This window comes from Heliangelus exortis, chromosome 3 (assembly GCF_036169615.1).
Source record: "Heliangelus exortis chromosome 3, bHelExo1.hap1, whole genome shotgun sequence".
NCBI lineage: Eukaryota > Metazoa > Chordata > Aves > Apodiformes > Trochilidae > Heliangelus > Heliangelus exortis.
Window position 1 is genome coordinate 30,648,183 of NC_092424.1, and position 24,153 is coordinate 30,672,335.

Genomic DNA, 24,153 nt, shown 5'->3' on the forward strand with positions numbered 1-24,153 from the left:
TCACCGTGATGGCGTCACCGGGGCGCGCGGCGCAGGCGCCGGGGCCGAGCACGCGGGCGGAGCATGCGCCCAGGCGGAGGGGCCCGGCGAGGGAGCGCAATGGCGGCGGCAGCGTGCGGCGGGGAGGCGGCCGGGGCGCCGCGGGCCCTTTGCGCCTTCTCCCCCCGCGACCGTCGTTTCTTCGCCATCTCCAGCTCGGATGGGCGCCTGCGGGTGTGGGAGACGGCGAACAGCCGCTTGCAACACGAGTACGTGCCCTCCGCACACCTCAGCGCTGCCTGTACCTGCCTGGCTTGGGCCCCGCCGGGGGGCCGCCCGCCTCTCTGCAAGGTAGGGGCAGGGGGGAGGGGAGGGGAGGTGGGATGGGGTGCACCGGGCAAAGAAGACGGGGTGGGATGGAGACGGCGGCAGCTGCGATGCGTGGTCACGGCCTTCTCGGCTTCACCCCGCCCTCCCGGCGCCATGTGGCGGGGGTCGGCGTGGCCGGGCCGGCCGGGGAACGGATACGGATTGTCCCGGTGAGGGCGAGGGATTACGGGTCCCGTGGGGAGGAGCGGAGCTTCGCTGGGTTCTGCCACAGATCGTACGTTCTTCCTTCCTCCCTCTCTCCGCGTTCCTTGCAGCGTGTCCACGCGTGACATCCCCTGGCGTGGAGTGTGCGAAGGAGAATCCTCCCCCCTCACAGAAGCATCCTAGGATTGCTTTTCATAAGGCGAATTCCACGTGTTGGTGTGGGAAGCAGTGCTAGAGACTTTTTACTTTTTGTTACTTAAAGAAAAAGGGGCTATCAAGAGAAATCGTATAATTTATAGGGAAGAAACCTTCCTTGATGAAGGAAGTGCTACAGAACTTCATGGCACATCTCACCTTAATCGAAAAGATAATGCTGCAGAACAGGTCGGCTGCTGTGGGTCCACTTACCTTACGGACAGTTCACATTCCAGTAAAGGCAGCAGCTCTCCGTGCTTCCTTGCCCTTGGGAGAATATCCACGGGAACTGTTACGCTGTCTGTGTCACATCTTCTGAGCTCAGGCATCCTTCGAGAAGGTGTTCAGCAGCTTTATGCAGAGCACACATTAGGTGGCTCTGGTGTTCTCCACCTTGAATTTGTTTTATTTAACTTCACCTCAGGTGAGCATTCAACCGGAAAACACCAGGAGTATAGTCAGTAAGGTACCTTTTCATTCTCTCTATGCTGAAGTAATTTTATTTTCTTCAGCTAGAACATACCATTTCCCAAGAAAATACATAATCCCTTGGATAAATATGAAATGGCAAAATTTGAAAATGGCATGAACATTTGAGGAATGCAGCAGAGAAGGCTTGTTTGAGATTGGCCTTGACCTGTTCATTTGGCATGTAACTTTGAAGAAAAAGGGTACGTGCATTAATCACAGGGCTGTGGAGAACCTTCTTCACTTTTCAGTGTGCATGTGAAAATGGGGTTAATCTGTCCTGTGTCAAGAACTTCCATAGTGCTCTGTTGTGGTGCCAAAAGTCAAGCACAGGAAGTTTCTGAGTGGCTTTTAGAAAGTAAAATTTTGTAGAGATACACTAGTAAACCACACAGAGCCCCCAGTTTAACCTGTTTTAGGGATTTAAGGAAAGTGGACTAAATAAGACAGCATTTGTCTTCCTCTCACTGCTTTCTAATTATTCCATAAGCTTGAATTCTGTTCACTGCTGGAAAGTTGGTGCATTTTCAAGTGGAGCTTGGAAACAAACAGTTTCTCGCAGTAATTATGCTATAAAATTTGTAATTTGTTGGTTTGTCTATAGGCTGAACTAAAGAATTAAAGCTGTGATGGTTCTGCCAGATATATTTTATAGAATATCTTTTTTTCTGACATAATTTAGTCTTTTTTTTTTTTTTTTTTTTTTTCCTGAAGAGTTGACATCTCCATATTACTGGCACCTGGTGTTCAAGAGTAAAACTGTGCCAGTAGATACCTACAAGTGGTGCTTGGCTGAGTTACACCTAAAATAAATAGGGTTTGGACTGTTGCCATGTTAATGAAGGCTATGTGGGAATTATTAGGGGAATTCTTAGGAATCAGGTTTTCAACTGCAGGCCCAGGAAATGATGATGGTGGCTTATTGGGATGTTCCCTGCACACGTGTTTGTAGTGTCAGTACTTCCTGCTTGCAGTGTACACCAGCTCCTGCTCCATGAAGTGGTGCCTTGAACAAGAGTATGTGGACCACCAACTTTCAAAATGCCTTTCTTCCTAATAAGCTGCAACTGCTCTGTCATCTTCAACTCTTAAGACTCTTTAGGCTAAGTGCTATACTTCACATAAGAGGAGCAGAGAAGACTTCAGTTTTTTTTTTAAAGTCTCAGTGGCTGACCTACAACCAGTAAGAACATTACAGAAAAATGTGTGCAGAGTTTCTTTACAAATAACTTATTTTAACCATCTAATCAAAACATTGCTTTTTTCAGGCAAAGTTGAAAGCTGAATAAGCTTGAGTTGCCATAAATATGAAACAGATTAAATGAAAACAGGTACTTGGTATAGTTTAGCTGTCCTGTCTTCTTATATTTAAGACCTGAAGACCAGAGTGCTCTTATGTTTAAGACCCTGACCCACAAGTGAGTCCTACATGGACCTCTACTGCAGTTGGCAGTCTATGTACTAATACAAGGTAGAGAAGTTGGATGGAAGTTTTTTCTTGTATTTTATTTTATTATTTTAAAGTGTATTCTTCAAATCATCTCCAACATTAATAGGTGTCTGAATTTTCAACTGACATTTCTTTCATGCAAAAATTTCTGGCAAAATATCCAGCTAATAATGCTGATAAAGGGTGGTCAGTAAAGAAATAGATGTGAAAAAATAATTGGAAAAGAGTTCATTGCCTCTGGATTTTTTCTTGACACTGGAAATAACTGTGAACTTCTGTGGGAGTTTTGTTGGTCATAACAAACTGAAATGGAGGGGGAACAAGTTTTAAAGATCTATGCAAGAGAAGAGAATAAAATATCTTCTCAATTGTGGTTTTGCTTTGCAGTGGTGGTGTGTGAGGTAATTACTAAAACTACATAAACGGATCAGAAAGCACCCAAAACCACACAAAATGTACTTGCATCTCCACTAGCTCTGTGTTCCTTGTCTTTGCATATCAGGCAGCAGTTTCAAGATGATGTAGTTGGCATTGCTACCAAAAATTGTACTTGTTGAGTCTTTTCTCATATGTTATCTGAAAACATGGTAGGTTTGCTTGCTTGTGCTTTGCTTTTGTAATGGCTTCTCAGCACCTTCCCAGGAAAAATGAAGCCTAAAAAAATGCTTGCAATAAAACAGCAATCTTTTTTTTCTCAAAAGACTGCTGTTGATGTAAAAGTATCTACATGGCATTCTGATATTTATTGGCCTAAAGCAAAACACTCTTCTCTGCAGAAGGTATTGTCTGAGTTAAATACAGAGGAAAAGAAAGACCTGCTTCAAAAAACCAAAGTATTTATCCTACATTGCTGAACTCATGGATCTTAGTTATGCTGAAAACTGAAATCCTAATTGCTGTTTTATCTCTGGGCTTGAGTAAAAATTATTTTCCTTCACTGTGTTATGTATGTTATATGACAGATTAGCTACAACACATGGAACTTCCACAAAGCTCATTGCTCACATATTATCAGTCTCCTTTGGCTTCTTCTGTCTGCTCATCTGAGAAAATACATCTCTTGTTAGAGGAAGCATTGGCTTTTATATATATATATGTGTGTATATATATATATATATATTTAGGTTGGAGAGAATGTTTTGTTGTGATGTAACAAATGTAAAGAGACTTATCCAAGTCCAAATTAAAAAAACAATCAGTAGCATTAGGGATTATTTTTTTCTTCTGCAATCTTTGAACAGTGTTTTTGGGTTTTTTGTTTGTTTTTCTTTTGTATGTCTGTATGATTAGTTATGTAGAATTAACCCAATGAGAACAAACGTACTGGCTTTTGATGGCCCTCTTCATTTTTGTTTCACATGCTTAAGAGCTGGTTTTATTCCTTCCAAGTGATTGCTGTGCTCACTGGTGCTTGGTTAAGGGAGATGAAGTGAAATCCCACCTTGGAGTAATTGCAAAGCAAGAGGTCGAAGGTTTAAGAATTGCCTGATTATAGGACAACTCCTGGTACCCAACACCAGGACTTGGGCAGAGCACTAAGCTTTAAGTCTTAAAAGTCTTAAGTCTTAGATTGGTACCCTCTGATGAGTGGGATAGCACTTCCTTTTTAAAGAGGCATTATGAATGCTTAATATTTGTGAGACTCTTCTCAGTGGCTTTTGAGAAAACATAAACTGATGATTCTTGATCAAGCCTTTCCATTTTGTGGGTGAAGTATTCTGATGCTGTTCATTTTTACCTCTCCCTTGGATATGAACTGCCTGAAAAGCCCAGATGTGTATTTTTTCCCACAGGGATGTGATTGCTAGGACAGTAAAATGGACTCCACCAAATGTTTCCAAGTGGCTTATGGCAACATTGCTACCTTGCACATGGAGGTACAGGATGAGTCTGTAGGTTGCTGAGCGCTTCAGTGTCTTGAGTTTCATGTCTGTGCTGGCTGACTGGGTCCCAAACATACAGTTTGGTATTTTTTCTCCTCTGCTTTAACACTGAAAGTAGCTGATCACACTAATTATTTTCACACTTTTTTCTTTTCAATTTTCTAGGATGGCCCTCAGAGGAAAAAACGGAAATCTGAAGTTGCAGAAGTGGACAGACAGTTAGATGTCCTGGCTATTGGTACAGCAGTTGGTAGCATTTTGTTGTACAGCACAGTAAAAGGAGAGTTACAGAGCAAGCTAGTAAGTAATAGTCTTCATCACATGCTACCTAATACTGATGGTTTCAGTCAGTTTATGCTGTCACTTAGGTGGCTATCAGCAAGACATCTGTGCTCACCTTTCCTTTGCTCTGGTTTTATAGTGTTAACCTTGTTTAGCTGTGTGTATAAATATAGTGAACAGGACAATTTTTTTCTTAAGCCTGAAGTGCTAGAACAAGAATTAATTCAAATCCTTATGTGCATACAGCAAAAAATGAGCTGTCTCGATAACTTGCTCAACTGTGTATTTATCTTGGCCTTTTAAAACCACACACTCTCTTCAAGTTGCCCATGATTTAAATGTAGTTCTCAAAAAAGAACCTGGTTCACATTGTTGGTGTGGGGAGGACTCAGTAGTGAAGGCTTATCCTTTCCTTAATGAGTTGACCATCTTTTACCTTTTGTAGGATGGTGGTCATGACAATAGAGTAAATTGTGTGAGGTGGCATCAGGACAACTGCTGCTTGTATAGCTGCTCAGAGGACAAACACATTGTGGAATGGAACACACAGACCTGCAAAGTGAAGTGGTATGTGATGTCCATTTTTGCTCAAATTTTTTGGTACTTGCTTTTGTGTATTTCCTCCTTTACAGATTTTCCCTGTTGGGGAACACTGCTACACAGGCTTTGTGCCCACTGTACAAAATTGTCTGTTGGCTATTGCTTTTCAGAGATTGGAAGTGATTGTATTAAGGGGTAAAAGAGTATTTCTCATACTTGGCTTTTGTCCCTTTGTGTATTGGAAAGAGTAGATGTAAGAATAACTGCCCTGAGAGGGATTTGGGTCCCTCCATGCTAATTTTTAGCTTCTAGTCACTTTTGTGATGCTGAAAATAAAAATTATAGAAAATATCCTTAGAAATATGGGGAAGCCTATAGTGGAATGTCTCATCCTAATTACAGCAGTTACAGACACCTGGCTTTGCTCAGATGGCCTTGCTGTGATGATACCCATTTGGTTTCGCTCTCTACTGATGTGTAGTGAGGACAGTTCCACTTGGCTGGCTGAGCAGGCCACTGCTGTTTAAAGTACTGTTGAGCAAAACAGAGCTTAGTGCAGAGTAACAAAATGCCTGGTATAGGCATTTACTTTCTTTTGTAATACGGTCAAACTGTTTTTAAACTTTAAAGAAGAATCCAAGATTTCCCTTAATGATTCTGGCTGTTTTACTGCAATAAAAGCCTGGTGTGTGATGGAACCTTGACCGACCTTTTGTGCTGTTACTTCTTTAACATTGCCCACTGCGTTGTTACTCTTACTGCAGCTCTACTGGTTTTCTTAAAGGTGGTGTGGGCAGTGCACAGTAGCCCTCTCTGGTTTCCCTAGAAAAGAGATGCATCATTAGATTGTATTAAATGAGACCTTGTGTAAAGTAGGTGGCTCTAAAATCTTTCTCTGGCTTCCTGGGAAACAGGCCTGTTTCCCTCAGCTTTTCCTCTTACATTACATGCTTTAGTCCCTAAGCCACCTTGTTGTCTCTCCACTGGATTTACTCCTCTGTGTCACTGACCTTCTTGTACTGTCCCCAGCAGGGCTCAGTACTCAGATGCAGTTTCAAAAGTATTGCACAGACCAGAAAAATTACTTTGCTTGACCTGCTGGCCACAGTCTAGCTAATGGAAATCACTATGCCATTGACTTCATTGCCACAAGGATTCACTTCTACCTCTTTTTCAACTTGACTGTGAGAGCTTCAGGCTCATTTTTTCTGCAGAGTTGCTTTCTTGCCTTATGTCCCCAGCCTGTGCTGGAATTTTTTTCATTCCACATGCAAGACAGTTTCCTTTGAGGCTTAAGATTCTGACAGCCTTTTTCTTAAGCCTGCTGAGGTGGTGCTGAGTAGCAGCCCTGCCCTTCAGTTTATCAACTTCCTAATTTGATATGGAATGTGAACTTGTTTTGTGTGCATTCTGTCCTGTTTTAGTGCCATTAATGAGGAGTGGGCAGTTACTGAGGGTGTTTAACAGTGTTGAGTTATCCTTAGGGAGTGACACCAGTAACTGACCACCAGCTGGACTTCATACCAGTGATCACAACTGCCTAAGCTCAGTGACCCAGACAGCTCTTATCCCTTCTTACGAGTCTATCTGTTCAGTCTATATATCTCTAATTTATTTGAAGGGAAACTGTTGGACATTTTCAAAAGCATTGCTGAAATTGAGATAAATAGCATATGCAGATCTTCTTTTATCCACCAAAACAGTTGTATCATTAAGATGGCAGTGAGATTGCTTAGGCATGATTTGCCATTTTTAAGTCTATATTAGCTGTGCCCTGTTACTTTTTTGACCCTTATGTGGCTGGAAATGGCTTCCAGATGGATTTGCAACCTTCCCTGCTGTTTCCTGGATTTTCCTTGTTGGATACATTTTGTCTCTTTTTTCGTTTTTTTTTTTTCCCCTTTCAAGTAATCAGAAACTTCTCTTGAGCTACATGGCCACTCAGAATGATAGTGTGGTCTTGTACACTGGCCTCAGCACTTCTGGATGTATCCCATTCTGTCTTAAAGAGTTGCATGTGTTTTGCTTGCTGTTGTGATCCCTAATTTGATTTCTCTTTACTGTGGGGAGGGATTTGCTCCCTCTGACTCTGGCACTAGGTTTGGTAACATAGGAGGCTTTGCTCTTCAGTGCTTTGTCCTTTTCTGTGTACTGAAAGAGTCTCTACACCATTGAGCAGGAGGTCCACACTTTGCCAGTCATCAGCATACTGTTGCTGATGTGCTGCATGTAGATTCTTTACTGCTGGTGGTTTGAACACCAGCTGAGCCTTGGTTAATTCTTTCCCTGCATGCTGAGGCCATACCTTTTTATTCCTGTGGGTATCCTGTCCCCACTTTCACCTTCTCTATACTTCTTTTTTGTGTTCTTCAGTTGAGTCTGGAGTGACCTACTTGGCCAAAGCAATTTTCTGCAGTACATGGTGATTTTACTCTCATTGGCATGGACTATTTCTTGGCTTTGAGGAGGTTATCCTGGAAGAGCAGCTATCTTTCCTGGGCCCTTCTGCCTTTCAGGGCAGCCTCCTGTCAGTCAGTTCTCTGAATAAGATGCAGTCTGCTTGTCTGAACTCCAGAGTTGTCATTCTGTTTAACTTGTTTATATTCCAGGCTTTTTAAATTGCTAGGTTTTTAAATTTTTTTTTTTAATTGGCCTTGCTGTAGCTGGAAGTTGTTGTCAACCATCACATCCCTTACTCATTCTGGTTTTTTTCAGTAGCTGATCCAGTAAAACATCTTCCATAGTTGGTTCTGCATGACTTGCATCAAGAAAAGGTCTTAAGCACTTGCTAGCAGTCTCTGGGTATACTTTTGCCCAGCAATGCTGCCCTTCTGCCCTTCCTGCAGTTGGTGTGGTTAAGGTACCTTAGAAGAACCATAGCATGGGATTATAAAGATATATCTGTTTGTTTTTGTAAAGTGACCATCAGCAGTAGATGCCCACATCATCTTTGTTGACCTCTTCTTGTACTTACCTGTAAGTTCCCTAGGAGAGAGAAACCTCTCTCCTTTTTGCCTTTATGGCATGTCCTTGCTGGAGAGCTTTTACTAAAAGTCTATTTATTGCAGCACTCATGTCTTGCAGTCTGTCCCACTGGCTTGGTTTTTTTTTGTGATCCTAGTGAGATCAAAGCTCTGAAGCTTATTCACCCTGTTTGTATCCCATAGGGTATGTGTTCAAGAACAGGTACTTGAGATGGGTCCAAGTCATGCTGTTTTCTCAGGAAATATGGTATTTTTTCCTGGCATGCTCTGTCTTGGGTGTTACCCTATGTTCCTGCCCCATACTGCTGTATTTCGGGGGGGCTGTGGTTATGAAAGTTAATTAGAGGCCCTGTATACTTTTAATTTTGAAGAAGGCAACACAAAAGTCATTCCAGGTGTTTATACATTAAAAGTATAGCAGCAAATTATATTATGCTTTATATCTGAATTAGGCAAAGGACACTGAAAAGTGTAGAAGAAAACAATTCTCCAAAAATTCACCTAAATTCATGAGGCTAGAAGGAAACAATATACGTACATATGAGGTTGCCTGTGTTCTTTAACATTTGTCAGGACCTGGAAATATGAGTCTCCCCCAGAGCATTCAGGATGGATGCATGCTCCTGGGGTGAAGTGTTCAACTTGCTTTGATTTGCAGGCTTCCAGACATTTCTCTTTAGAAGTATGGAGTGCTAGGTAGGGAACTGAAACCATGTGGCTTTAGACTTGGCTTTCTTGAAATAGTCCATGGAACCACTTCAGGAGGTCTCTGCAGCACACATTGAAACCTCTGGGAGCAGGACAAGCTATTGGGAAAGAGAAAGCTTCTGAAGAGACAAGACAAGGTGTTGCAGAGAGGTAGTCTAAAACATTCTAGATGACTTCTTGATCTCTGATTATAGCTTTTTCATGGCTTAAATACAGTATTCAGAGCCATTCTGTAGATCTTATGCAGCTTCTTGTCTCATCACACACTATTTAAAACTCCTGTAAAATTCTGTAGAGCATCCAAAGTAAAATCTAATGGATCATTGCTGTGTTTTATATTCTGCAGTCTAGTTTAACTAGTCTTTTTAGTATATTTAAAAATACCTTCTTGGCTTTACATCATTAAATGGTTTGAAATTTGTACTCCTGACTTTGTCTTTGAAGAGAAAACAAAATCCTGTCATACAGGCTGTAAGGTGTAATGTTTGTCAAATTTGCAGGCAGTAAAACTTTCAGTTTCTATAAAATGTAATCAAAAGTGATACACTAAATGAGCTCTATTTTGGAAGACAGGAGAGGCACTGCTTTTGCATGTGAAAGTTATTTTGAAGTATCTCCATGGCAGCTATTTACAACTAGAAAGCAATGGGCTGCAGAGCACTTACTATTTAAGGGCTTTGTGTTAATGTTTTCTTTGAAATTTTGTCGTGAGAGAAACATGTGGTGTTCAGACTCCTTCAAAGCAGATGCGGGCTTTTCATAAGGGCATCTTTCTTTTTTTTACTTTTAAATTGTGATTTGAACCATAGATCTTTCAGGTGAAGTTTAATATTGGCAGTGTCATTGACATGCTTTGGAGGTGGGCCAGGAACAGAGTTGCGCCTTGGAACTCAGACTTTGGTGTTAAGAAGCCCTTTCTGAATAACTGGTGTAAGCTTGTTTGGTTATGGTGCAAAGAGGAGTCTTGCTATGGCTCCTTTTACCCTATTTGGAGTAGTGGAGAACTTTGATAGAAGAATTCAGAACAGAATAGGCAAATACTAAAAAAATGTCAACAGTTGTTCAATATTAAATAGCTTTAAATTTTTGAGTTCCTGTGTTTTTGCGTAAAGTAATTTGAAGGAGAGGAACAGAAACAGAATAGTTTTGACCTTATCTTTGACAAATTTCTTTTTAATTGATTTTTGCCTTAATCTTTCCAGCATGGTTGATGTGGATTTTGAGATTATACCAATTGATATTGTTTCTCTGTTTCTTCATCTTTCTCCCATTGTATGAAAATCCTCCATCCAAATCCTAGCAAATGGAAAGGCGACAATAGCAGTGTCACCTCTCTTTGCATTAGTCCAGATGGGAAAATGCTGCTGTCAGCTGGTAGAACTATAAAACTGTGGGACCTGGAGACCAAAGAAGTATATAGAGTAAGTAACTGTGCTAAACTAGATGAAAAAAAATGTATACATATCTAGTGTTTCCTGATAGGACATCTGAAATTTTCATTGGGTGTGATGAGACAGTTGGCAGTTTGGGGATTGCTGGAAGCTGTAGCTGTGATGATACCCTCAACTGTGGTTTCAACTTGCTGAGAGTTGAATGATGACATTAAATTCCTTGGCTGTGTCTGAGCATGCTACCAGCATCCTTTCTCAAGCCTGTAGCAGAAAAATGGTTGCTGCCCTTTCTCACTCTGTCCCTTTCTGATACTCTTCTAGCGGGAGAACTTAATTCACCAGTGTTAGTTACTGGTGATGTGTTTGGGGATGAGCTCCCTGACTTATTTGTAATGAGCTTCTCCTTAAAGCCTCCAGGTTTCTTTGCTAAACTTCATGTAACTGATAACAGTTTTGCTGTTGAAACACTTGGAAGTTATATGAGCAAAATCCTTGTTGTTCGATGAGGAGGGCTCAGAGCTGGGCAAATTCCATGTTTTAGCTTTTCTGTAAATGCAGTCCTGTTCTCTTGCCTGTTAGCAGATAGGATGCAGCTAATCTCTGACTCTCCTGATGCTTGTTCTCAGGTAAGTGTGTACACGTGTATTCCTACTATGGACTTGTTGGCACGTGGCAATTACCATGTATGTCTGCATCCTATGATGACCAAAACTACAATTTACAAAAGTAAATTGAAAAAACAGTGGGTTTTTTGGGTTTTTTTGGGTCAGGGGTTTGAACAGACTCAGTGTGTCAGCACACCTGTATATTTATCTTACAGCTGAGAATAAAGCTATAACGAATTTCATTGTAAAAACTAAAGTGTAAAATTGCAAAGGGGTGTGGTAGGGGGCAGGAAGAAGGTTTTTTTGACAACAATAATACAGGTGGATGTGATTTCTTCTGCATGGACTTAGTCCCACTGAATTTGCCTTCGATTCTCCATTTAACTTTTAAAATTTTGATAAAATCTGAATATCTGGAGGGTCAGAAAAAATTTCCTTGAAATTCAAGGAAACTGATCACTTGTGGAAAGAAAATCACTGAAATGTCCTTGTTGGCTTGGTAATACTTGAATCTTTCCTTATGCTCTGTGTTAACTAATGTTTTCATTTTTGCCATATGACTGCATTTGGCAATCATAGAAAGATTCCTTTTTTTTGTTCTTTTTCTTTTAGCATTTCACAGGCCACGCTACGTCAGTGTCATCATTAATATTTACCACAGTGAAACCTATGAGTGAAAATAAGCCTTTTGATGGAATTACTGGGCTTTATTTCTTGTCTGGAGCGATACATGACCGATTACTGAGTGTTTGGTATGTAGGCTTTTCATAATTTTTAACTTAAAGATGATGAGCAATACTGAAGATCGACTCCATTACTGTGTACTGAACTCTGTGGTTAAACCAGAGAGCTAAACAGAAGAGGCAGTCTGGAGAAATGCAGTGATGCTTCCAACTTGCTGGTCGTTGAATGATGACATGAATATCTTTGGCTTTGTCTGAACATATTGAACATGGGTGTTTAAATCACAAATGTGTGCCACAAACATGCAGTATAATAGACTTGTTGGTTCTTTGGACTGTACTGTAGAGTGTAAACTTTACTGTAAGTTTTACAGTACAACTTTACTGTAAGTTTACACTAAGTTTTCTTGTTAAATTGGGTTTGGAAGTAATTTTGCTTGGAATTTAGAACACTTTCTAAGCTGAAAGCTAAAATTTGAGTGTGATTGGTTTTGGGTGGGATACAGACTACCACAGTTGCTGAGGATTTATAGGCTTTCTAATGCTTTTCTGGTGGAAGAGTGCTTTTTGTGCTGTGGTTAATAGCCTGTACTGTTTGTCTTCCAGGCAGATAAGATCAGATAGGAAAGAAAAGAATGCTGTGATGTCTTTCACAGTAACAGATGAACCAACTTTTGTTGACCTAACGGTATCAGAAGTCAAAGAAGAGGTAGGACCAGTAGGTTATAACCAATAACCAAGTATGTTTAACATTTTTCAGTTGTCTCACCAGTTTTCATTTAAGGGTGTAAAGAAAGAAGCTTGGTTTGTATTTTAATTCTGCTATGCAGAAATGAGATCTGAATGCCAGTTCATGGGTATGAGGATATTTATTACAGGTGCATTTATAAAGCACCTGGTCAAAAATACTAATTTTCAAATCTGGCAAGGGCAAATTCAGTGTTCAGAAATTTCTCTTGTTACAGTGGAAATGTCAGTTGTTTCCTATTTAGAACAAGTTGGTACTGAAAATGGTTATTAGAACTTGGCAGCAAAGACCACAAAAAAACACCTTTCTAAAAATGTACTTTGGGTATAGTCCTGTTCATTCTGATATCTTGTGGCTTTGACAGTGTAACTGCATTTTCAATTAGCTTATCTTTAATGAGCTTGAAGTGGCAGTGTGCATTCCCCAAGTCTCTCAGTTTCAGGGTGTACAAATCTTTCAAAGTAGCTGTATTACAAAAAAATGTATGAGTGTAAAACATTCATAAATTGTCTTAGTAGTTATTTTAAAACATTTTTCTTCTGCTGCCTCTAGATGCTGTTTCATGCTATATTTTCTAGTGTTTACACATGTTCCCTCCTAACTGCACATATTGGCAATAAGAGAATTCTTTAATGTACACCTGTCACTTAACTGCTCAGAGTACTCATCTCAGTTGTTTTCATCTAAGCATATTTACAGTGTCAGTGCCTTTGTAAGGCATGTGCCTCTAGACTTGTTGGGTACCTTATTTTTGGAACTTTGCTGCCTGTGATGACGTGTCTGCCACTGTCCAAAGTGGTTTGATAGATCAGTAGTAATACAGTAATTTACAGTTATGAGTTATCCTTTTGCCTCCTAATAATTTTACTAAGTGTTCATGAGAAGTTAGTGTCTGATCTTCCTTACAGATTCAGATATATAATTAATGTGTTACTGAAAGAAGTCAAACTGTAGCCTTGCAACTGTCTCTTTATGTCTTGTACTTATGGGAGATTTGTCCTTTTTGCTAATTGGAATTCTTTCCTGTGCCTTCTTTCAGCCTGTGAAGTTAGCAGTTGTGTGCAGAGATGGGCAGTTGCATTTATTTGAACATATCTTAAATGGGTAAGTTAGGATCCATCTTGAGGATGCCTTTGGGAAAGGTGTGGGATTACTGTAAGGCTAAGTTCAGTTCAGTGATGCTGCTTTTAAGTTCTTGCATCTGTTCACAAACCATGTTCCAGTTCATTCTTTTTCTTGTATTATTGGACACATTTTTGGAAGGTTTACTTGCTGGCACTACACTTTGGTAGTTAAGTGTTGCTTTAGCCATGATTTTGTGTGTCTGTGCCTCATCTCAGCCATCTGTAAAAGCTATAAACTGCCTGAGTTTGAGGACCTTCTAGTCAAAAGGTGCTTATATTTGCAAAATATTCAAATGTTTAACTTAAACGTCTTGAATTTTTTCATTCCTTTTTTTTCAGTTATTGCAAAAAACCCTTAACATCAAACTGTACTATTCAGATAGCAACGCCTGGAAGTGATGGGGACTCCACACCGAAACCAGTCCCTATTCTAGCAGCTGCATTTTGCACAGACAAACAGTCTCTGCTGCTTGTGTATGGAAACACCTTACAGCCCATCATAGAGAAAGTGGTATGTAAACCTACTGGAGAGGTTTTGAATTTTGTAATATGGACTGCATACAGCTCTCAGTTGGAGGGACTTTTTTTTTTTTACTTTTTAAAAAAATCACATAATGGGACAAAGCTTATTCCTCCTCCTTCCTCCCCCTTTCCCGGGTGTTATGACTGTCCCCCTGAGCTGTTTTGAAAGGCAGTTTGTATTCTTTCATTCTTTCAATTAAAATACAACTTGACATTATTGCTGGCTTTGTTTCTTGCCATTTCAGCTGTTAATGAGTTAGGCAATTGAAACTTTTTAACACTGTTTCAGTTTATCCCTGTGAGCTGCTTCTGTGTGGAGGGCATAGAGATAAGAGTAACAAAAGGCAAATGTGCAATACAGCTGCTGTTCTAGAGTGAAAAAAAGTTGTGAGGTACATTATACCTCAGAATTTGTTCCTGTCTTTCATTAGCATAACCACATGGGTGAATCTCAAATATATTAAATGGTTTTGTTCCTGTCCTTATAGTCACTGAACACCACTGAACCTCATGTGTGTTTGATAAGGGACATGCAGAAGGTGTTGTCACTTAAAACAGATGTTGCTCTAACAAAGGTGAGTTTTGCATGAAATGTAGGGGGGGGGGTTTGTTTGTTTGTTTGTTTTTTCTTGCTCCTTGTATTGTTTTGAAAGTGGTATAATTCATTGTTCTCTTTTAAAATGATGTTGGATTTCTGGATGGACCTGCTCACAGCTGCTCTGTAGCTACAGATATCCATAGCACTCGGGCAGCTGTGCATAAATTGCATTTCTTGGCTGCTGTGTGTATGGTCTCTCACACTGTTACCCTCCTGTAGATCATAGCAAGTCCTGTTCTCAGTAGGTCTGCCTGACAGACAGGACTGGCTGATGGTTTCTTTTCTGCCTGAGATCAGTCCTTCCCCTAGGCTCTGTTGGTTTGTAGAGCCTCTTTGACCCTGATGGTTTGGGGTGAAGTTGGGATGACTCTTTCAAAGTCTAAAAAACATGTAATGGAGCCTTAAAGGGTATGTCCTTTGGGCTGTTTCTTGAGGTGGCTGTCACCTGTTCCTGCTCACTGGGATATGGCAGCTCTGGAATTGTGAGCTGGAGTCTTGGATAGCAACAGTATCCATCGAGCCTGCTTGCCACCCTTTTCTGTCCTGCAGGATCCCTTGGGGGTTTTAGTGTCAGTCTGTGAAGTTATTAATCCATGTGCATATTCAGAGCCTTTAAGACGGGAAAAACTTGCAGAAGCAGTGAAGAGAGCAGACAGCACTGTTTTTCTAACCCTCAAGCTACCTATGGAATCTGGTGCTTAATCATCCAGACTGAGTTTTGTGATTCTTCTGTCCTGGAGCTGTTGGGTAGCAGAAATGAAATGCAGTGAGAGGTGCTGGAACTCCCTGGCATGTGGTGATGATACCTATCCTGGTTTCGCTTTTTGCTGAATTCCAGTGAAGACTCCTTTCTCTTGGCTGTCTGAGCATGCCATGTGGGAGAAGGTCAGTGATCAGTGTGGTGGGCAAAGAAGGTAGTATTTTAACACCATTGCTTTTCTACAAATAAAATTCTTCAACCACAGAATCAATTTTTTTTTTTTTTTTTTTTACTTCAACACACATTATATGGAATTTGCATTGCTCACCATAGTAGATGGTGTTTGTATCACTTCATTGGGCACTCAGCAGGTCTCCCACAAGTAAAGAATTTGGGCTGCACAGAACAACTGTGGTTAAAAAGCATTCTGCAAGCAGCAGGTAGCAGTCTTGATATTCTGGAAGTGGCATACTCCTTTACATCAGGGGAACAACCATTTATTAAATATTAAATTGTCTTTAACTTTTGATCTCCTTTACAGTCATTGGGGGTACATAACATAGTTTGTTTAGTATAACAAAGCTGCCCACTTTGTCATCAGGATCATAGCCTAATTCAGACTACTGAGTTCTGCATCTGAGCAATCCCTAGAAAAAAATAGGCACATAGGGTATCTGTTGCTAGTAAACATCCAAGTATTTGTTTTTGGATCCAAACAGTTTGCTGGGTGCAATGGAACAAGCTTATAAGAAAAACTATCCACAGTGATTCCAAAGAGACTGCTGCATTAGCTGACTGTTGCTTGATGTTACTAATTGCTCTTAAAAATGTAGGATTTTCCTGGTATGTACATCATGAAAATGGGTTGTGGTAGGTTGGTTCTGTCCTGTATGTGCGTCTCAGAATAAAATCAGTATTTTGGACTGAAAGAAAGCTGAAGATACTAGCAATTCATGCAGATGTGGCCATCTCTGTCTACTAGGTAAAGACCCCTGTTGTGAACTCGGACACCAAAGTTCTAGTGCCTGGCATCCCAGGGCATAGTACAGCTGTCAAAATTCCATCCTCAGGAAAGGAGAATAAGAAAAACAAGAGGAAACCAGGAGAGACAGAGGTAAAGTGCTTTATTTTTTAAACAGCAGTAATGGGAAAACTAAACACAAAACGTTATTAAAGCTTCTTCAGGTGAACTTAAACTTGTTTTGGTGTGAGAGCAAGGTCAATGATACCATCTTTTTGTATGAAAGAAATCCTTTTCCTCATTAAAGCCCTGTGAATATTTTTGCCATGTTTCTGCAGAACTTTGTCATACTCTTTTGTCTGCCTCTCTGCTACACCATAGTACTGCTTTTCAGTCAGAACTTAATCTTCTCTTCTTTCTCAAGCTGTTCTTTGTCAGTACATTTCAAAGTATGCAAAATTTGTGTTATTTTCCAGCAGAGGGAACACTGTAGGTTAGGTACTTTGCCTTCAGCTGATGTGTCTGAGAAACTGTACTGAAACAGCACTTCTGTTGCTTACCATCTGCAGGAAAGCATTGAGGAGCGCCTGGGGGCATTGGATATTGATGTGAGCAAACTAAAAAGTCCAGGTGGCCTTCCACAAACAGACAGTTTTGCTGTACTTTTGGTTCAAGGCTTGGAAAGCAACGACGCAGAAATCCTAAATGTAAGTGTTACGAGATTGTATCTTGGTGCTTAATCTGTTCCCTGAGACTTTGTGGGGGGAGCTTTTCCTGAAAGCTGGGGAGGCTGAATAGTCAAGAACCCATTGCTGCTTCTGTCTGCTTTTTGCTGATTTGCTGCTTAAGGCAGTGGTATTACAAATGATAACAATGGTATTAGGTTTTTATTGCCATCTACCTTGCTTTCTGAGCCAGTCCATGACCTTTGAGGCACTTTTAATTTTATGATAAATTTGTTATGTTACAGTTCATATGTTTTACAAAACATGTTACTGATGCAGCCATCTTCCCTTTAGCTTGAGCTGAAGCATAATCTATGCATAGTCTCCTGGTTGTGTAGTTTCCAACTCTATGCTGTTTGAAAAATGTATTGAAGATGGCAGTTTGCTTGAAAAACTTACTGTCTCAGTTGGACTAGAAGGCAAGAATAGTTTTGGGGCAGGAAAATGAAATCTTAAGGCTTTATTCCTGACCAGAAATTACTTGTCACAGATACTGCTGAAAGGCATTTCTTTACAGAAGTCAAGCTCACAAAATAGCAAGGGAATTTTAATGTGCCTGTGATGCTTCATTTCTAACATGAGATGGGTTGGCCAAAGGCAATGTGAGATTGGATTAACTGTCTTGTTTTGATAATTGTTCCTGTCTTGAAAAACAGAAGTCCTGTTCATAGTAAATCTTCTACTTGTAATCTTCATCTTAGTATAAAAAAAGACATTCAGTGCCAGAAATTTTTTATTGTGCTCACTGCTCATATACATACTAAAACTGAATAATTCTCTAATCAAATTTCTCCATTTTAACAGAGAGTCCTTAACACGAGAAAGGAAAGTGTAATAAAGAACACAGTAGCCAGAATGCCTATACATGCTGTCATTCCACTGCTACATGAGGTAAGAGAGATTGCACTTCTTGCACTGTCATACAAACCACATTAGGTTTGCTTTTTAGATGGAGAAAAATTCAGGATAGGTCTCTTTGTTTTTACCAATGAAATTTGTTTGGTAGTTTTACATGACAAGAATTGTTTCTTGATTTATCTCTAATATGCTTTTATCTTCTTTGGCTGAAGCTTAACCAAAGGACAAAGAGTCACTGTCAAAACCAATGCAATACTATCTTAAATTACTACATAGGGAAAACAAAAGGAGGAGGTTAAGCGAAAGCTTCTTTAGTCCATGGGAAACAGTTACCATTTACATCTTCTTTTAAATTATTAAAGTGGATGATAATTTGAAACATGAAAGTAGCAGTGCTAGCCAGAGTGAGTTACATGAACCTAAAAGAAAAAAACAGAATATATACTCACAGCAGTGAGTTTAGCTAGCAATATGAAGGGCAATTTCTTCTTTTCAAGATAGCTGAGAAGCCCAGTTGCTATACTGAAGCTTTGCAACATTCCTTAGTAATAATTTTAAAAAGGAATTGGTTTCTGAACTGCTTATTCAGGGATACTAAATGAAATCTGTATTTGGACAGAAATATTTTAATGATGAATCTTTTCTCGACAATACTTTGTTTAATATGAGTATCAGTTATCTGCTCTTCTTAGGTGAATGACAATCTACAACATAAGCTAATGGCTGGATTTCTCTTGTGTTTTAATATGCTGGCCACAAGTAAGATTGAATTTTTATTTGTAGTATTAATCTTTAATGAACCATGCAGGTGGCCTGCTTTTGAATGTTTGAACTTCCTTTAAGCCTGTTTTGGGACTCCTCCTTAGACTGAGGTTAATGAGGTACAGTGTTTCTTCTCTAGGATCTTTGTCAAAGAATCTTAAGTGCAAGTGTTTGGCTGTATAATCTCAGTGAATGGACAGATCTTCATGTAACAGTCTTCTCCAGAGCTTGAGATTAGTTCTGTGAAATAGCCTTTATCTGATACTGCAGTCTTCACTTGTTTCCCCAACTTGTCCACCTTACAACAGCTGCTCTACTAAGCAGATACACAGAGACATAGAAACAATGGGACTTCCATTCTGTGTATTCCTGACAGCTTTACATTTCTGTGGATATATTTCCTATTAAGAGTTCCAGTTATTTTGATAATGAAACTCGCCTTCTGCAAGTTACCAGCCTGTGTATAAAGATGGTAGAGCCAGCAATGTAATATTCTGGAGCCTGGCAGTGGATAATGCATGGAGATCTTTCCACCCCAATATTGTGGCTGTCACACAGATGCAATCATCATGCTACTAAATTCATGTGTTTGTTACTTAATGCTGACTATTTTTGTTCTTTTAGCTCACGAAGAGATTGCAGGGCAACCCATACAGGTAAGAGACAGCTCAACTTCGGTTTAATTCACCTGAAACTTTTTTAGTTTGTGCGTCAGGGTCCCTCTTCCCACCTATGAGATTGAGTTCCATAATAACTGTAATTAAACAGCATCGTGAGGTAAAAAATCTCACCTGACTGTGGGTGCAAAGAGGAACTTTTATTAGGTCAGTGCTCTGTCAGGATGGCTGAAGTGAAATTTAAAAGGGAAAAGGATAGCTGAATTAAGCATATAACCCTGAGAACATATTTGAATTCTCAGACTATTGACACTGCAGACCTAATCAACACATAAAATAAAACAATTATCAGACGTATAAGTTGTTTGGTTTAATTACCAAATACATTTAGACATAACCTGGTGTTGTGTTTAATTAATTACAAAATCAGTTCTCCCCTCCCCCCATCTTGTTACGTGTCAGTGAGGATAGCTTTGCTGAGACTAGCTGTGGGGGCTTGGTTGGTTTGTTTGTTTTTTGTTTTATTTGTGGTTTTTTGTGTGTGTGTGGTTTGGGGTTTTTTTCTTAAACTGAAAATTCTTACATTGTAGGTGGAGAAACAGTAACATGCTTTGATATTTTATTAGTTAAAACCTCCAATAGGAGATACCAGAAACACAGCCCCCTCAACATGTCTGACTGAATCCCTCACTGAAATGTTTGTTCTTTTCCTAACAAATCACTTAGCTAGGTATATCATCTGGATAGCCAAACTGTTTTATTTCTGTCTGCATTTATCTTTTTATATAGTGAAAACAGAGCACTTCCCATACAACTATTTAGAATCTAGAATGTGAAATGGGTGTTTTGTCAGCCAGTATTGCTATGATAGAATTTGCTTCTATTTTTCAGTGCCTCCCTAATGGTTCGATGGCTGAAGTCTGTTTTTACTCTACATGCTTCCTACCTTTCCACAGTAAGTATTTTGCATTAATGCTAATGCCCATAACTAAAACTAAATGCTTAAATATTTGTATGACCTTACTTCATTAATGTCTCCTGCTGTCCACATATGGTACTGCTGAAATCAATGTACAGAGGGCTATACTCTGGCCACTGTTGCCAAATTGCTACACATGGGTTATAAATTGTTTGTCTTAGTCATTCTTGGCACAATTATAGTCCTCCAAAAGTCAAACCAACATTAGTTATGTCATACCTGTGGGGGCTAGGGAGCAAAATTACTTTCAAAGAGTGATCAAACCTGTGCCACTAAATCTTGGAGAGCTAAATTTGTCTTGCTGTTGTGATGCTCATTTGGAGACTGTTGTGGGCACTGTTAAATTTATAGGGTGAAGGTATGCCAAACGTGGCACAAATAATGTTGTACCTTCCAGGTTGAAGTCTAGCCTTGCCTTACAAGTGATAAAGTACTTTTGCTCAGTTAAGAAAAGGCATTTTGGCATTCCACTCTCCCAGTTATTTTAGAATTGCTAAGTGTCAGTATTTGCACGTGTTGCTGGGGCTGCGTTTGTACACTGCCTATCCAGTTCCCATTTACTCAGCTTTTTGGATAGTGATTTGGTATCTGTTGATGGGAGTGACTGTGGAAAGGAAAAATAGTATAAGAAAACCATGTTTTGAAAGTAAGTGTGTTTCTAAACATGGTTAAATACTAATTGATCAGGCTGTGTAGGTGTCTTGTGTGAACCTCAGCGCTCTCTTCTCTCTAGAATAATGTGAGCAAGGGTTGCTTGCCCCAAATGTACAAAGGTAGTTTAAAAATTTCAAAATGAGACATCTGTGGTATGTTGGTTAACAGCTTCATTTGTCTTCATCCCTCTCTTCTCCCAAGTTGCCAGACCTTATTCCTCAGCTGGGGATGCTATACCAGTTAATGGAGAGCAGAGTAAAAACTCTGCAGAAGCTTTCCCGTTTGCATGGAAGACTCTTCATTCTTGTCACCCAGGTGAGTTCCAACAAAGTAACATGATATTTAGAAGTATTATTTGCAGGTTTAACCTCCTGTTGTGATTACATCTGATGGGCCTTGTCATCAGGAACTCAGTACAGCTGATGTACAGCTATGCTGATAACACTTAAAGCAGCACACTTGGTTCCATCTAGTCTGTCTTACCTGCACTGATTGTCTGCTCAGTCTGTGCTCACTGGAGCCATTACATATTTTTTTCTTGCCAAATGTGTCTGCTAATCTGAAGAGCTTGTAAGGAGGTACTGAGCTACTTATGACCAGGTGCCTCTTAAATTTTACTTTATTCTTTGTACGTTTTTGGCTGTTATAATGAATTAATTATTGTGTCTTAAGCTTGATGTAGATTTCATTGACATTGTTGTGAGTTATGCTGACTTTTAAGATTAGAATATATGATTTCATCTAAGGCTAATCTGCAAATTTTATTTGCAGGTTGCAGCATCAGAAACAGTCCAGGATGCAACAGAGGTTAATCAGACTGCAAAGCTGGTATATGAGGATGGTAAGTGTTGTAGGCTAGGTGTAACACGAAGATCTCCTCTGCCCCCCACCCTTTTATTTCCTTTCATGCCCTCCCATCCCTTCTTCACAAATTAAAGAATCATTTAATTCAACGTTCAGTATACTCCTTAGCTGTCAGCTTCAAATTCCTAGTGTTAGCTGCTCTCACTTTCACATTTCAGTCAACAGGACGTCAAGGTAGTGGACAACTCCATACTGTATAATTGAAACAGAAGTGACCTGTTCCTAAGTCATGTTGATCAGCTTACTCTTGAGATAGATTTAGTTTTGGAATCGAAATAGTTTGGAGATGTAGCAGCATATAGGGTTGGGCTTTGCTTGTAAAATTGATGCTGTTTTCTCTGCAGAATCCTCAGAGGAGGAAGGCTCAGATGATGAGATGATTGCAGATAAAGACTCTGATGTAAGTGGCGTTGGATCAGATCTTCCCCCATTTGCTTGGAACAGATACTGTGCGACTGTCAATGATTAAAACATTCCTGTGTATTTTTTCCCCAGGAAAACTGGGATGAAGACGAAGAAAAAGAGGAACAATCTGATGAACAGCACATGACTGTTGAAAAAGAAATCAATGGTGATTCTGATTTGGAACCAGAAAACGAAAGTGAAGAAGAGTAACAGCACGAAAGCTGTTTAATTTTAACAATTTAAATGAGTGGGCCACCGAATTAATTCTGGATCATCTTGCTGAGAGATGCCATATTTGCATACAGGGAGTGCAGACCCACGCACAGCCTATGTGCAGAAGCACACATAGGGCACTGTGCATTTCTGAATCCAGAATGTTTAATCATGCCAGCCTTCTCTCACCCTGTTTCCCTGCGCTTATAGAAACATTTCTTCCACCTTATGGTCAGATTATGCCTGTCATGTGGACGTGCATTTGTATCTAAAGTGAAATAAATCTGCCACCTCAGTTTGTGTGGTAAACTTGGTTCAGCATTACCTGGAATTTGTTTCAGATGTTCAAGGATCAAAGACAACTGGTCTGGTCTGTACCTTCTTTCCATGCTTCAGTTAGCAAGTGGGCATCCTGCTGCATTTTTAAAGAAAAACAAAACAGGAAAAAAAAAAGTTATTTTTGTAATATTTAAAATCTCTACTGAAATTATTTTCTTCCCCCCCTTCCCCCCCCCCTCCTCTGTTGGTTTAGCCATGTCTTGGCAAATATCTAAATGCCAACCTGACTTCAAAGTGGCTTTTTTCTTTTTTTTTAAACAAATTTGAACTCAACTTTTATATGTAAAAATCAAAGACTTTTCTTGTGCTTCAAAAGGACTCCTAGTTTTGTTTTAATGGAGGCTGTATATAAGTTTAATGCTAACCCAGGGGATAGACTGATGAATTAGGTGGGGAGAGGGAAGTAACACAGGGAGATGAGAAGGTGAATGCTTGTGAATACATAGCGCACAGCTATACCTTTATTATGAATTTTTAATATCTCGGTGGCAGAATGAGGACAGCTGTTTGCTCAGCTAATGGGAGCTGAAGTGATGCAAACACCTTTTTAAGAGCAAAACAAGGTAAATTCACCACTATAATGTACAAGAATATATTTGTCTACAAATGGAGCTGTTGCAACTAAATACCGCCCTCTTTGTAAAGTGAATAAATATACATCTCCTTTACCAAGTACCTGTCCTGTGGTGTTTGTTGAGAGAAACCTTAGGTAGCTGTGGATTGAGGTTGAGGGCAAAATGCTGTTTGTAGAAAGCAGATGTCTAGTGGAAGAGGAAGCCAACCTAAAATGCTAGTGTGTTCTGCAAAGCATCTTTTACACATTTCTTGGCTCACTACTTTCAGCTCTACCAGTTGGTTTCTCTACTGTTTGGGGACTGCATTTGGGGTTGCAGCGTTACCTGGAGTCATACAGGATTGTATCACTGGCAAGGCTGGAAGAGACACGTTCTGTCTTTGGAGAGCTGGGGGGTAGAAAGGCAGCAGTTGAGGCTTCCACCCCATTAGGGTTCTAACTGACAGTACATTTGTGTGTTAATGATTTGCAAAGCTGGGGGTTTGTTGTATTTCTGAGATAATGGGAAAATATATGCCAACTCTTGCACACTACTCACACAAGCTACCAAGCAGGCTGCACGGTTGTGCAAGTTTTTAACTGATATTGATGTTATTCCATAAAGGCAGTCTTCAAATCGGGCGAAACAGGGATGTGAATGAAGCATTGCATCTATGACTAGGGCAGTTCTGCTGAGTTTTTGGGGTGTGGAGTAACGAGGAGCAGCTGTGTTCTGGTTGTGTGAGGACCTGTATGTGTCTGTTCCAGCCTTTCCAGCAGCTGAAGCAGGAGCCCTGGGTTGAGGTGAAAGAGCAGCTCTTTGTAACTT

General features: G+C 40.0%; 1 protein-coding gene and 3 non-coding genes across 4 annotated transcripts; all 4 read left to right on the forward strand.

The window, feature by feature from the left end:
- The first annotated feature begins 27 nt into the window (after positions 1–27).
- On the forward strand, positions 28–23,443 carry WDR43 (WD repeat domain 43). Its single transcript, XM_071739842.1, has 18 exons — positions 28–330; positions 4,675–4,809; positions 5,237–5,358; positions 10,324–10,444; positions 11,632–11,771; positions 12,309–12,411; positions 13,490–13,554; positions 13,914–14,085; positions 14,585–14,671; positions 16,377–16,508; positions 16,925–17,062; positions 17,885–17,971; positions 19,325–19,356; positions 20,209–20,272; positions 21,152–21,265; positions 21,722–21,791; positions 22,159–22,214; positions 22,310–23,443. Exons 1-18 carry the CDS (start codon positions 64–66, stop codon positions 22,427–22,429), a joined length of 2,025 nt encoding a protein of 674 aa, XP_071595943.1. The 5' UTR covers positions 28–63; the 3' UTR covers positions 22,430–23,443.
- LOC139795613 (small nucleolar RNA SNORD53/SNORD92) lies at positions 5,767–5,843 on the forward strand. The gene has a single exon (XR_011725600.1). It is a non-coding gene; the product is annotated as a small nucleolar RNA SNORD53/SNORD92 (small nucleolar RNA).
- On the forward strand, positions 10,569–10,652 carry LOC139795614 (small nucleolar RNA SNORD53/SNORD92). The gene has a single exon (XR_011725601.1). It is a non-coding gene; the product is annotated as a small nucleolar RNA SNORD53/SNORD92 (small nucleolar RNA).
- Positions 15,486–15,564, forward strand: LOC139795610 (small nucleolar RNA SNORD53/SNORD92). Its single transcript, XR_011725598.1, has one exon. It is a non-coding gene; the product is annotated as a small nucleolar RNA SNORD53/SNORD92 (small nucleolar RNA).
- Positions 23,444–24,153: the final 710 nt, after the last annotated feature.

Excerpts from the sequence above, each read along its gene's own strand:
- WDR43 (XM_071739842.1), top strand. The coding sequence starts at position 64 with ATGCGCCCAGGCGGAGGGGCCCGGCGAGGGAGCGCAATGGCGGCGGCA. Across the intron at positions 4,810-5,236 it reads GAGAGTTACAGAGCAAGCTA|GATGGTGGTCATGACAATAG; the intron begins GTAAGTAATAGT and ends TACCTTTTGTAG. Across the intron at positions 22,215-22,309 it reads TTGCAGATAAAGACTCTGAT|GAAAACTGGGATGAAGACGA; the intron begins GTAAGTGGCGTT and ends TTTTTTCCCCAG.